Source organism: Pseudopipra pipra, chromosome Z (genome assembly GCF_036250125.1).
Source record: "Pseudopipra pipra isolate bDixPip1 chromosome Z, bDixPip1.hap1, whole genome shotgun sequence".
NCBI lineage: Eukaryota > Metazoa > Chordata > Aves > Passeriformes > Pipridae > Pseudopipra > Pseudopipra pipra.
In genome coordinates, this window is record NC_087581.1 from 21,786,484 (window position 1) to 21,801,617 (window position 15,134).

The window sequence follows — 15,134 nt, forward strand, 5'->3', positions numbered from 1 at the left end:
ATGAAGAACTTGCGCTGGAGCTACACTTTATTTGGACCCTCATACTACAAACAGACACCAATGACTGACTGGTGGCACATTAATCTCAAAGATTTTACAGACTTTACTGTAGAAAGTGTAATTCTTGATAAATGTATATCCAGATCATATCCTGAAGGAGGAACACCACAGCTGCCCGTTTATCACCACAGCAGCTTGTCTAGGATTTACTTTCATGGCACCTAAGAGATGTATGTGTGAGGGAGAACATAACAGCCATGTTTTTTATTCTATCAGTACTTGCTACCTGGCCCTGCATGGTTCTGATAAAACGGAGAAAAGTGGTAAAAACCTTTTCTTTGGATTAAGTTTAACTGAGGGACTAAATATCTGAGTTTAGAGACTTTAAGTTTATGAAAGAAATGAAAGATGCTTCAGATCTGAGGTTTTAGGAAAACAAAGGAGTGTACAAATTTAGGAAAGTAAGACAGGAGAGCAGATCACTGAAAATTCAGCAGGGGCAAATGAAGCATGAAGTGAAGCTATACATCCTCAGAGATGGTAGCTACTGGAACAACTTGCATAGTTTTGTTGGATAATCTTAGCACTAAGTTCAAGCCAGGAAGTTGTTCTTAAATGATTTCACTCTAGATCAGTTCAGCACAGTATCAGATGGGAAATAAAAGCAGCTGGCATGGTGGAGGAGATACAAGCAGAGATACACACTGGTTCATTTGTCATTAAACTTTGTGAAAAGGGCAAGTTCCCACTGGATATTAGGAAAAGGTTCTTCATTGAGAGGATGGTCAGTCACTGACCACGCAAGTGGTCACAGCACCAAACCCACCAAGGTTCAAGAAGCATCTGGACAATGCTCTTAGCTATATGGTTTAGTTTTAGGTAATCCTATGAGAATCAAGGAGTTGGACTCAGTTATCCCATAAGGGTCCCTTCCAACTTGAGACATTCTATGATTCTGTGTACACCCATATGAGCTTCAAGGGGCTAAGAGAACACTGTCCTTCTTAGAAGACATACCACCCCAACACACTCATATAACAAAACACGTAGGAAGGACGTAATTTCTTCCACAGTGATGCAAGAGGCATCACTGACCTAACTGGAGCTAGCAAAAAGTAGTCAAAAGATAGGTTCAAGATTAGGACAGAAGTGAACAGGTAGGTGTGAACCCACCTGCCAAGAGAAACAGTGAGACTGGACTGAAAGAGCAGGCTAGAAGCATGGAATAACAGAGGGGTTTTGCTTGTGGAATAAGCTGTCTGCAAAAGCACTTAAGCTTACTCTTTGCACATTGATTTCTACTGTTGCTGGCAGCAAAGTAGGAGTCATCAGCAGTTGTTTCACTTCATATCTCCTTTTGCATACTCCATTTAGGAAGAAGGATGGCAGAGCCCTTCCTCTGGCAGGGTCTCCGTATCCAACCTCACTAATGTATGAGGATTCCCATAGCAGATGTTTCCTGTTCTGAGGCAGAGCATGTTATCTATAGCACAATCCCTGCCCAGAGGGACAGAACCAGCATCAGGAAACCCTGTCTTTAAGACCGAAAACACTTCAGAAGTTAAAGGAAATCCTCAACACTATAAGAAGGCTTTCAGAGAAGGACATTCCAGCCTTTTCATCTTCAGAATGAAGATCCCTGTAAAAGTGTTTTGTAGTCATTAAATCTCTGAAAATCTGCTGAAAAAGGGGGGAAAAAAAAAAAAAGAAGACAAACTACCCCCCACTTCCAAAAGCAGCGTTTTAATAGCTAGCTTTGGAGAAGTATGCACATATTAAGCAGGTTTCAAAATATACAACACAGACAACCTGAATCAACATCAGGTGTGTTTTAAATTAAGCTCTGGAAATTTCCTCACACTAAGAAACATCATGAATCAGCTTGTTTGAATTATGCTACTTTGCAAGGTTTAACAAAGTTGCAATGTAACATACTAAAGCCAACCATTTCGTTGTTTGGTTTGCCCTTCTGAAAAAGGCTAGAATCTTGAATAAAATAACTAGAGCTCAAGTGTCAATGTAAGCGAACATCCTCGATATCATATAATTGAAACGGAAGCAAATTTTTTTTTTTAATATATTGCTTTATTCTACCAAAAAAAAAAAAAAAAAGTTAAATAGAGAAAATCACCCAGATTTACAGATGGGTAGGCATGGGCAGCAAAAAAATAATCTAATTTTGTTTTTTAGTGGAAGCTGATCAAGATAGACTCAGAAGGACCATAACTGTTCAGTTCCCTTAAAAAGGCAAAGCTTATTCCAGATGCATCAGCAGGACCTACCCTCCAGCAGAGTTCTACCATGCTATGGGTCACACAGCAGTGGTCAGACAGATTGAAAGCTGTCCATGAAGGCAAACTCCACATATACACCACGGTATATGAGAGAGCTGTCTGTCTGGAACAGTGACTTGTCCTCACAGCAACCTGTTTGGGTGTTTTAGGAAAACAGAAAAAGGCTCTCCCACCCAACCTCTCCCCCACCAAAAAAAAAGAAAAAAAGGAGCCACAGAGAAGACAGTATGTTCCCATGGCCATTATACATTGTACCCGTATGGTGCAGATGCATGCACAGACCCCAATTCATTTTTCTAGAGGAGCACTAGCTACCAAAACATTAAACCCATCCAAATTAATATGAGAAATCTTTGCTTCTGGTGCATTTCCTATGGTTCGATGGAGATACTAAAAAACACAGACTGAAAAATTGCAAGAGGTCTGGGAACAGTGAAGCAACATGATAGTCAGTGAAAACCTGCTTGCTTTTCTTTAGAGTTATTAAGTGGCAAAGTAGGTGAATTAAAACACAGAAAATATTTTAATAACATTCTGTCAAGTATTCAGTAGAGAACACAACAAGATCCACACTTACATGCAGCTTCATCCACTGATAATTCACTGGCCAGAATCCCACCAATTTTACTGAAAGATGGCATCTGTATACCATACTTCTCTAGCTCCTTTCGCATGTTGCTGATTTCTTCCTCTATTTACACACACAAAAAAAGAAGTATTATCAGAACAAAAGCTTAAGAGTTTCATTATGTATCACCATACCTACAAACATGGGTGTTTGGTCAGAGCTTCTAATTAGTTTTCCTCCCCATTTTGAAGGAATCTGAGATATGACAAGTATTCCCTGCAAACTTCCTCCCTTCAGTCCTTCAGAGACTCACATTCATTAAAAATAGCAGCCTCCCATGTGTTTGGAACAATGTTGTCAGAAGAGAAATAATAGAAAATATGTACAGTGTTAGCAGATTTACAGGGTGGAAACAACATCTAACTGATGATTAGAAAAGCAGTTTTTTACCTGTGAAGTCTACTTTTCCCAGAAGGTCCTGGATCTGTGGAGCTAATCCGAGTTTGAAGAGATATAAACTGCAAAGAAGAAAAAAAGAATTTAAAGTGCATGTGGTTGAGGTGTTTGCTTTTCTGTACAAGAGAAAAGCACTTCTATGAAACTTGTCATTTAACCTTGACTTTCGTAAGCCAATACAGAATAAATTACCTACAATTTTTTTTATGCTGTATTTTTAAGTCTTACAGAAGGAGAAATATTTTCTCTTTCCAAGCAGCATCTCTAAGAGAGAGGCACTGCCAATGTATCTCAGATCATAGGGGATGTGTAAACAAGTAAAAAACCTTAGTAACAGATAGTTAAAGAAATGCAAAAGCTAGTATTGGGGAAAAAAATCAAAATGTGAATGTACTTTAGTACACCTTATAGCTTTGGACTTATGTGCTGTTTTGACTTGCATTATTACAATAGCCAAAGACACACAAATCCCTGACACCCTCCTTACTAAACATAGAGAAACAAGGACCTGTAAGTCCATCCAAGACCATCTCAAATATATTTGTGTCGTTAGCTATTTAAATTTTGGAAAATAAAGAGAGCTTAATTTAAAGTGCTATCCAAGAACTAATATTTTTGTTTCAATATAGCATGAAAAATACCTGTAGTCATTATTCCTAGAGCTCTGGGGTGCTACCTGAAAAAAAATAGCTGAATACACACCTATTTTCTTAATACCTTCTAAATCACAAGGCATGTATTTATCTGCAAAAGCCTGATGTTTCTATAATTTATCACTGAAATTCAATAAACAAGTGAGTTTATCAAGAAGGGATAAAAAATGATAGACATTAAAAACAAGACTTATTTAAGGCATTTCTCCTTAGATTGTTTTCCACCTTTCTTTTAACTTACGCACCCCAACTTCATTCATTGCAAATGTGTATTTTGGTTTAGGATTTTGATATCTAGAAGTTCCCTTTTGTGTTTTGCTGTAGAGGGTTTTTTTGCTATTAGCAAATTATAGGATGAGATTTCAAAACAAGTATTTGTAGCTGCTCAGAGCACACAGAATCAGCATTTATCTTCCATGCTACCATAGCTACTCCTCTGCTCTGTCACAATCTGGATGAACACAACAACAGATCTCATGTAGGCTGACACTCTTTTGCAGCCACTCAAAATCATTGCCGCTGCCATTGTCTCCTTTCTAAGCTGTCTGAAATGCAAGTTAGCTATTGCAGGAGAAAACCTCCCGTGACTACAGTAATGAGCCAGGTTCCTCTGTTACCCTGATCTGCCTTCCAGTCTCTTGGTAGAAAGAGATTTTGCTTCAAGTTTGAGACAGGGACACAATCCTGGCTGAAGCACTGGGGATCAAACAAACAGATATGGAGATCAGTGGCATCACAGGGCTGTGCTGGTTCTTTTTTTGGGTCACCAAAATAAAAAGACAGAGGAAGAAAGAGTGTTATGAACATTAGAGAATATTTTTTTTTGCTGTTCAGCACTTCCAGGAGTATATTGAGCCAGGTGTGATACTTCCTATGCTCCTTCATTATGGGTGAACTTATTAACCACCAGATGGTGCTGAAAATGCACTTTGAATCTTGCAGGGAACACGAAGACACTTCTGCTCTGTTTTAAGGTATAATTTCACTTGAAACAGCTTGCTTAATGCTTTTATAGTGTAAGTCAAACCTCAGGGAACCACAGAGTCAAAAGCAGGAGACGTTGTAGTTAAGGAAGCTGGATATGAGGCATCAGAAACAAGGAGGGAAACAAAGGGGAAAGAACAGTCCCCAGGTGAAACTCCCTCCAGTATGAAGCATCACCCACACAGAACTGCAGCTCATATCAGGCAGAGATTCCTGGGTCTTGTGTTATGCTTAGCTCATGTATAATATGCCGTAAAGTAGATCTGAAAATAGTGTGCTTTTTCTTTTAAAGCATGCTTGTCATTCTACTATTTCCTAGGAAAACAATGAAGCTGTCCAGCTTCAGAGGGACAGTTTGTCTAGGATGCAGTGATCTGCTTGCAAAGATAATTTGAAAACCGAATTTTTCAAGAAAAAAGTATCCCTAAGCACTGCTATTTATGAACAAGAATCACTGTTAGCACCTTTGTTTAAATGAAGCTGTTCTTAACTGTATTTAGTCCCAGAACAAATCCAAATCATCTTTCACAAGAAAAAAATGGTGCAAGAAATGAAACCCATTCCTTCATATTTTTGAAGTCAGGCTTCCAGATTAATGTTTCAACAAAAGAAAAGCAAGAAGTAATTATATTTAACAGGAGTCTAGAAACTGTTTGCTAAGTCACTCCCTCCTGACCAGAGCAATGCTGTATTTGACAGCACAGGTCGTCCCATGTGCTGTAAGTGCAATGGTCTTTATTTTAGACTTGAAACATGGCATATGTTAAAAATATATATAAACCACCATGCTTAGTGTCATTGTCTATCTTCAGGCCCTCTAGCAGCTGAAAGATCATCAAAACATCAAATTACCGATGGCTTTCCCTGCAAAATGCTATTATTTCAGATGTGAAATACACTTTTTGGATGGAACTTCTTGCTCCTGTTACCTAAGTTAAGGCTATTTCATGGCTCTTGAAGGGGCAGCTATAAATGGTCTTATCAATTTCAAACGCTTAAGTTATGCACGCTGACTGCACATAAAAGAATTCAGGTAGGAAAAATCTGAACTAAAGATGGCTTCAGGATTTTCAAGAATGAGAAGAAGAAAATACCTTGTTTTAAATTTACATAGTTTTGTTGGAAATGTTGCTTCAGAGTAATGACTTCATAGCAACTAAGAAAGAAGACAAAGTAGATCAACCCCCCACCTCTCTGAGAGAGTGCTCTATATTTCCAAATTATGAGCCTTTGAAAATTTAGCATGTGCTGCAAGATGCATCAGAATTTAACATTTAAACTCAATGGTGATTCTTTATGTAGTGGTCACATGCACCTATGCTACCACTGCAGAGGTGAAAACCCTGCTTGCAATTGCTGTTTCTCAGTGCTGGGTTGTAGGACCCTGAGAACCACAGGGACATGGACTGGGTCAGCAACAAGGGTCAGCAAACCATGTACTGTTTCCATGGAGAGGGTGCTGTGGCAATCTCAGAAAGCAGAGAAGATAGGGTACATGGCATGAAGCTGGGAGTACAGACATCAGCAGATTAGTACTTTAAACATCAGCAGAAGGGGAACAGAACTAGACTCCTACAGCTCAGCATTCCTCTAATGCCAACCCAACTAAGAACACTGCTGGCCAAGCCAAGTTCCTTGTCCTTAATTCTGTTGTTTCCCAGACAGCTTTCAATGTAGTCTGTGCACCATTCAATACTGACATTAGAGTTTGATTTAAAAGACTCCAGTGAAGGATTTACAGCAAGCATTGTAGAAAAAGTTATGGAAATAAGTAAAACATAATCATTGTTTCTTCTGTTATTAAGTGTTGTATCATATGCAGGCACATGGGCCTACAATCTCATGGGAAAGCATCATAAGTGAAAGTATTGCAGGCCTATTCAGTGTGGCATGACACATTTGATATAAAGTCCTTTTCTAAAATAATAGCACTAAAATAAAAAAAAAATAAGTACAGAGTTAGAGCTTTGTGTTGATATACAGCAAGGAAAAGTAATGTAAACAAGACAAAGTTGGAAGTGAAAGCTTAGAGAGAACACAGACTTATTCTGATACTGGGATAAATCCTGGGGTATGTCAAGATGAAGAAAGGAAAACTTCTACCGAAGGTCAACCCATATAGAACTCAGTTCAAGATAAAAGATTTCAAAGATTGTATGGATTCCTCCATATATGAGGAAGCAACATTGGAAAAACTAAATGTGTTATTCCACCTCCTGCAAAAACTTTGAGCTGTCCCATAACGTGACTGGAGGGACACACAGCCCACTGTGTCAGCCTGAGCTGGTTAACATTATAGCCCTGTGCATCCTCTTTAGGAAATCACTTCAAGCTTACACAAGGCACTCGCTGTCAAAACAGACTGCACTACCAAGTTATAGGCAAGAACTACCCTCAAATAGTCCTGGTGACACTGCCCTGTTAACATTACACCAGGTATAATAACTTCAAGGGTCAAAACTTGGAAAAAAAATACCGGGCTATCAGATTAAGTGCTATTTATTGACAGTGTGTGCATATCCCAGAGTAGAAGAGGGGGCACATAATTTCAAGGATTAGCCCTAAAAATGTTTCAATAAAGCATGTATTGAATAGCTTCTGACTGATAGCCGTAGAGCGGCTGATGTGCCTTTGAACACTGTTACAAACATAGAGGAGAGTTTGAGGTGTAAGTTAATTATTTTCTCTGAAAGCTTAGTTACAAGAAAGTAATGAAGGAAAAGGCCTCCACACGCAGGAAATGAGCTCGGAGAGCCACAAGAGGGTGGAGCTGTCTGCCAACACCACTGTCCTTCCCACCAGGAACAGCAAAGGGCAGATGTTTTTGTGCTAAACATCAAAAAAACCCTTAAGACAGGACATAAAAAAATTTTAAGCTCTATTTTCAGCGGTGTGGTCAAAGCCTCCCTGACTTTACTTTCAAAACAGAGGTGCTTAGAATTCTGAAATCTTGGAAAATGTTAATTTTTATGTGAATTACCTCAGAATATGGTAATTATTTACTTCACTTTTGGGACAGAAACATGTCAGTTCATCATAATTTTCACTCTGATCAGCACATCTGCGCCATGGTTATACTAAGATTTTGCTAAGTTTCTGTTCATTTATTTGATTTCTGTTGCAGTATGTGTTTTGAAATTCCATGTGCACTTTGAGAAGAGGTGTACTAGTGAAAAAAAGGTGTCTGTGCTAAATTCAATAGTCCTTATTTTCTATTTTGAAAATACTTTGGCCAATAGTCCTGACAAAGTTGAAGTTTTGTCTCCAAATTAATGAACTTGTAAATTCTGACAGATTTTGACATACTGGTTACCCTAAAGCCATTTTCAGACTTACACTCCCAGCTTTGGCAGCTACTATAACTTTTATTTGCATCACCAATTACCTTAGAGCATGAATGCAGTATATCATCCTAGGGATGTTTTTCCTGTCGTAGACATCTGTGGTCTCTGGATAAAAGATCTAAAAAGCAAAGAGTGCACAGTTAAATAAGAAGACTTGTTACTGAGCAGAAAAGTTTCCTCTGCTTAACCATACCTTAAACTTAGAGAATTTCAGCTGTTACTTCTATACAGTTATAAATCAAGTCTCTTCTGATCTTATTTTAACTTTATTAGTAGTTTTCATAAGGAAGAACTTAATAAAGCATAAAAGCTACTTAATGAGAGGGGAAAAAAGAAAGATAAGCAGACAGCATTTTGACAAGATTTTTAGAAAAGGTCCTTTGGCATAAGCTCAGCCAGTAGTGCTTGTCCTCCTATAGACACCCAAAACCTGGAATACAGTTACAAGTTGCAAAGCCTCATTGAAAACCAAACTTATCAAGTATGGTTTAAAAGTGCATGATTCTAATTGCCAGCACCCAAAATTTTGTGAATACATCATTTACAAAGATATTTAGAGAGAGGCAAGAATTTAGCCAAGAAGTCACATCATAAGTTCCAATTCTGGTTCTACCACTAATTTGTTCCTGGCCTTGGTCCCAGTTGCTAAACACTGTTTCTCCACAAAAATATAATAAAAGAGTTAGTTAACTGTGAGAGTTGGCAGCATGCTTCCAATACAGGCCAAGCACATGGGGCTGCACTGTCCCATGGTTAATAGGACAAGACTGAGTAAGACAGGAGCACAGTGCCCTCTTTTGCTCAAAACAGCTTTGTGAGGGAGAATTGGGAAAGCTTTTGGCCATGACCATCCTCTGCAACGGAAACATAATCTGTCAGAGGAGGGATGGCAGGGTGGATCCCTGCTGCACACAGGACACAAGTACTAAACTAAGGGGAAAAAAACCCCTCACCTGGGAAAGGCAGGACTCCTCTCATCTCTATGGCATTTTTGATGGCAGCCATGGATGCCCTTTTCTGCATATGGGCACCTGCACTGAATTTGCCTACAGTGGCTGGCCATCAGTCCATGTAGCTCTTCTAAAGGCTGCCTGAGCATCTCAGCTGTGCCCAACTGCGGTGCATCAGGCAGCACCGTGGCTGCCATCACTCAGGCACCCTGAGGCAGCTGCAGGGCAGCCTGGGCAACAAAGTGCTCACCTCAGGCTGTGTGTGGGTGCCAAAATGTCCAAACAAGCAGCATAGGTCTTTCCGCACAGCCCTTCCTTAAAGGATTTTCATCCAAAATAGACTCACTGGTGCCCAGAAACAGCAGCAGAGGGGGGAGATGACAAGTGAAGACCCGCAAGGAGGAAGATAAATATAAGAGGTGACCCAAGAAAGCAGTTGGTGGAAGGAGAGCAGCAGCACAGTCACGCAGATGCACTGGAAGGTGCAAGAGCAGTCTGGAAACAGGGTAGAGGCAGAGAAACTGGGATGTACATTAAGAGGAAGAGGCAGCAAGAGACATGATGCGAAGAGGTAACCTGAAGGAAGCAAATATTTAAATTTTCTGTTTAAAATCACATTCCTTTCAGGCCCGCACAGAGACTGCACTAGCAATAAGACTTAGTTAAAACACTACTAGTGTCCCATTTGTCCTCACACAGGGGAAGCACCCTGAGCATTTCCACGCACAGCATTCATCCACAGCAGCCTCAACCCACACATGCTGGCAGCAGCAACACAGAACTGACACTCCCACTGCTTTCGACATTACCTTCTTTTCAGAGTTGTTTTCAGAATTACCTCTTCCCTGTAGACTTACAGTAAGGACCTGTTTACGCTCAAGTAGAAGAAAGGGGGTCTTAGTGAGCCAGTGACTTGAGCCACTTTTTATCCTAAAATTTGAAGACTTACCTTAGGCAGACCAATGGACTCCATTGCTCTTAACCACTGCACAGTGTTGTCAGTGTGCCGAAAATGAAGGCCAGATCTCTATTAGAAAAATAGAAGGAGAAGATTATAAAAATCACATTAGGTAAAAAAACTCTAGTTATTGATCCTCCTGTTGTTTCCCAGTTTTAGATCCTGAAGCTAAATTCAAGGAATTTTCTCTTATTTGAACCTGGAGACCAAAGTGTAACAGCCTCAATCCTGCTAATGAAGCATCCTAACACATCAACAGCCCCATGCCAAGTCCAGCTCTTTCTTTCATGTTATGTAAGCCAGATTCGTACCCATCAGGGTGGACCAGGATTGAAGTGGAAATTTGTACAGTCCTTCAGTAGTTGTTTGAGCTGCAGGAGTAGAGGCTGGATGTCAAATACCAGGAACCAAAATGTGGTAACACTGATCAGGCACTGTTGCGAAGGAGAACAAATAACATGGTCTTAGTCAATCTTCAGTTCTGCATGAATACCTGACCCTCCCTACAGCCTATTCAAGCAGTGTAAGAGCAAAGTGGGAGAGTATATATTTTTTTTTTTTAATTAATGTTATTTTTTATGGTAAAGCAAGAAAAGAAACCTGAAGTCTGGTTTTGGAGATTTTCAAGAGAAGAATTTAAATGTACCCAGAATTCTTAACCATGGTTTTGTTAACCATATGGGACCTAAGTTATTTCTCAGCTCTCAAGAGCTAGTTATATACACCTTAAAAATGTCCACTTCAAATTTTTTCTGCCTGCTCTATCTGTTGAGACAACACATTCCATAGTGAAACTGCTGTGTATGAATGTACATATTTCTATATTATCAAGGATCTTGGAGATAACAAATGACTTGCACAGGTAACAAGCTAAGCTTAGTTACTAGTAGCTTGTTTTCTGCTTTTCAGTGTTAGAGTTGATGAAATAAACACACAGATCTAATGAAGTGAATGTCAAATATCCTCCTATACAAGATGAAAAAAGTTTGGAATATTTATCAAATTGCTTTTGACTCCTATTCCTAATGAGAAATAATTTTATAAATGGTAAAGCTCATGTTCTTCCTGGAGCCAGAAGTGTAATTCGTTCAGCCTTAAAAAGTTGAAGTGACACCAGCAGAGTTTTTCTAAGGGTAAAATATTTCTAACTTATCATGCTGGCTTCTTACTGCTGTCAGTCTTCCATCTAGTCCCAACAGCCTTACAAGAGAGATACTGAAAATTAACCAAGCATGTTTGGTAATGTTTCACAGTTGGAAAACAAAAATTTTATTTTTTTGTCTTGACAGTGAAAGAACTGAGAAAGGTGTTACCTTATAGCGCGCCTGTTCCACATCGTAGATCTTTTTGTCTGACACCACATTAGGTGCAAAGAATTTTGCAAGCTTGGCAAGGTAAACACCATTTCTTAAGCCTTCTTCCAGTTCTGTAGTTGGGGGCAGCTCTTCATCCAAGCAGACCTCCATCCATCTACAAAGACATTTGTGAAATTTTTAACGTGTTTTAATATAAGTGGCACCTTTTGCCCACAACCGCTGTCCTTTTAGTGTCACTACTACAGTGTAATCACAGCAGAAAAGGGCAAGGGCTAAGGGCAAAATTCTCGTGTTCACTCACATGGCAGATCAAAACGATTAGAAAATCATGTCTGCAGTATGTGATCATGACCCATCAGGAACCAAACAGCATGCTTTGAAGTATACACACCTAAGGGGTCCAACTCAAATCTTTTGAGCGGCACTAGGCTTTTGAATAGACAGTAATCTGAGCTGAAAACTAGAAGAAATCATGGGACGTTGTATATTATTGATGTTTGCATTTAAAAAACTCTGATAGCTATGCCAGTGCTGAACCTCATGAACATCAAGGCCAGCGGTGGGCTGGGTGAAGCTGGTTCCAATGTACTCTGCAACACAAGCTCACAGCAATGCCCATCTCAGTACAGAGCACTCCTGCAGATTATTCTCCTCCTGCAACACACAGAAACTCTCCATTGTCACCCATGAAACACAGTGACAATGCTGGAGGAAAGCTTTTTATGGAAAAGTCCAAGGTACTTTATGCATCTGAGCTCTGCTTGGCAGTAAGTTGGCTGAAACATGGCTTCTGGTTAGTGACAGTGACTAAATCCTCCAAGGTGGTAAACTAGTTATGTATTTGAGACTTAAGATGTGATAGACATGGGACTACACAGAAAACAGTAATTAATTAAATACATAAACAGTTCAAAAGGCAAATAACAGACATGAAACCATATTATCCAGTATTTTTATATTGAGTAGCCTAGAGAAATTGTTTCCAAGGCACTCCTGAAAGAGATTAGTGTCCTAATCACTAGACCAAAAATTCCTTACATTGGTGGTCTAAGTGTTTTGGCTCTGTGATATTATTCTTACTTCTAGCAGCTAAATCACATTACAAGAGCTTTAAATCAGCTTAGTTCTTCCCAGTACTTTTTTTTTTTATTTTACTCAGTCAATCTCTGATCCTGCTAGGACATTAATATCAACAGAAAGAAGAAAGATGAAGGGCAAGAACGAAGTTGAAGTTCGCTTTACTTACTGTCACTAAGGCAGTGTCACTGTGAGACTGCATTACAAGTCTAACATCACCTCCAAAGGAGTGATTTCAGAAACCAGAAAACTTGGATCCAAGTTGAAAACAAGCCAGCTTTTACTCTTCCACAGAGAAGAAAAAAGCTCACTACATCATTTGGTTTCAGATTAAAACTCTAGACAAATGTCCTACTTCATTACACTTTTGGATTTGTTACAGGACACATGAAAGTTGTTTCACTGAAGCACAGACTACCCAAATAGCTCTTGAGAAAACCAACACCCATAAATCTGAGGCAACATCACACAAAACTGAGCGGAGCAAGTATCACTAGGAGAACTATATTTTGCAGTATAAAAGGTGCTTCAGTGAGGAGAATCGTATTCCTAACAAGCTTCCTGACTCCGTCCTGTGTTGCATGTTCATGTGTTGTGGGTCCATGCCAAAGGTCCCAAAAGTCACCCTTACCACTATTTTATAGACTAAATAAAGGTACACACAAAGTCAAAGTGTCACAACATTTGTCTTCTCCAGAAAAGAAGACAAGGAAGAATACACAAAGAAAGTGTATTCCAGGCAAATGTGTTTTTCACATAATCCGGTTAGCTTTTCCTAAAGAATTTATTTCCTAGAATGTGTCTTCTGGAAGAAGAGTTGTACAGATAAGCAGGAGGAGCTTGCTGAGCCACAGGCAATATTCACTATGAGTTGAAGCTACCTCTGGTGTTCCAATGGGCCAGCTCCAGTGATATGAATTGTGTACCCAGAGCAGCATTTTGTACCTTACAATGGATTCTTTGCCCTTCAAATTCTCAATTTTTTTATGAAAAGATTTTTTTGACATCTTCAGTCTGGGGCACAAAGAAAGTATTATATTGGAACTGTTTTTGAGGATACACACATCTCCCCCGTTCTTCTTTACAGTACAAAAATTTGCTATTTATATATAAAATCGAGTAATTCCCCAAGCTTTAAATGAGATGCTGATCCAAAGTGAAAGCTGCTCCTCAGCTTTTCAAACCTCCTGTAATTCAACAACATTAAAACAGTTGTGGATTTTTCCCAGTATAGTGATGAGCCTTTAACATTAATCTGGAACCATCCATTCTGGATAGAGAGGCTACCCTGTCTAGTGGGTAAATGCAGTACCCTGAGGAACAAACAGGAAACAGTATGAGGATGCAAAGAAAGCAGAAAGAAGAAAAAAAAGGAAGAATACAGTTGTCAAAACAAGTCCAGACAAACATAAAAGGAAACAAGTCTCTTTTTAGAAGGAGAATGTTAGTAACTCAGTGGGAAAAAAAAAGAAAAATAGAGAGAACTGGAACAGACCTGAAAGATGCAGAGTTTCTTTCCATTTATAGCAAAAGATCTGTAGGCTGTATCTATTCTAGAAAAAGTCAGGGGTCTGCAATAGGGCAACCGTAACTTAAAGCACTTGGCAATAAGTATCCAAGACTGAGAAGAGAGCTACATATAAGACATGTTTTACTACTGTCTAGAAGTTGCAGAACTTAGCTACAACAAGATCTACTGTGAAAGGATTTACTCTGTTTTGCACGTGTTTAATCTGAGGAAGGAAAAACCTCAGGATTTGAACTAAATCCTGCTAATATACAAACAACCTTGTAACTTAGTTATGCAAACAGCTGCTCAACTCTGTTACTCTCTCCTAGAATTTATTGAGATGTCATAGAAACATAAATTGATTTGGATTGGAAGGGACCTTATAGATCACCGAGTTCCACACCCCCGTGCCATGGCAGGGAGGGACATCTTCCACTAAACGAGGTTGCTCAAAGCCTTATCCAGCCTGGCCTTAAACACTTCCAGGGATGGGGCATCCACAACTTCTCTGGACATTCTGTTCCAGTGCTTCACAACCCTCACAGTAAAAAATTTTCTCCTAACATCTGATGTAAACCTACCCTTTCTCTACCGTTACCCCTTATCCTGGCACTGCATGTCTTTTTAAAATGTTCTTTTCCAGCTCTCTTCTAGGCCCCCTGTAGGTATTGGAAGGTCCTGTAAGTTCTCCCCAGAGCTTCCTCTTCTTCAGGCTGAACAACCCCAGCTTTCTCAGCCTGTCCTCACAAGAGGGGTGTTCCAACCCTCTGATAACTTCTGGGGCCTGCCAGAACAAGTCATGTCTTTCATGTGCTGGGGACCCCAGAGCTGGGTCCACTCTTCCAGGTGGGGTTACACCAGAGCAGAACAGAGGGTCAGAATCACCACCCTCAACCTGCTGGCCACTCTGCTTGTAATGCAGCCCAGGACATCACTGCCTTTCTGAGCTGCAGGAGCCTATTGCCAGGTCATGTTGAGCTTCCTGTGAACCAACTCATCTGTAGCACTTTTCTCCCCGGTACTT

At 39.7% G+C, this 15,134-nt stretch overlaps 1 protein-coding gene across 11 annotated transcripts in view; it reads right to left on the reverse strand.

The window, feature by feature from the left end:
• IQGAP2 (IQ motif containing GTPase activating protein 2) overlaps positions 1-15,134 on the reverse strand; it is a 129,884-nt gene that overhangs the window by 51,508 nt on the left and 63,242 nt on the right. For all 11 annotated transcript variants that reach the window (XM_064642043.1, XM_064642039.1, XM_064642036.1 and 8 more), the window contains 5 exons: positions 11,521-11,677; positions 10,199-10,276; positions 8,341-8,417; positions 3,313-3,380; positions 2,872-2,985 (listed from right to left, as the gene is read on the reverse strand). In XM_064642043.1, coding sequence (XP_064498113.1) covers positions 2,872-2,985; positions 3,313-3,380; positions 8,341-8,417; positions 10,199-10,276; positions 11,521-11,677 — 494 coding nt within the window. The remainder of the gene's footprint in view (positions 1-2,871; positions 2,986-3,312; positions 3,381-8,340; positions 8,418-10,198; positions 10,277-11,520; positions 11,678-15,134) is intronic.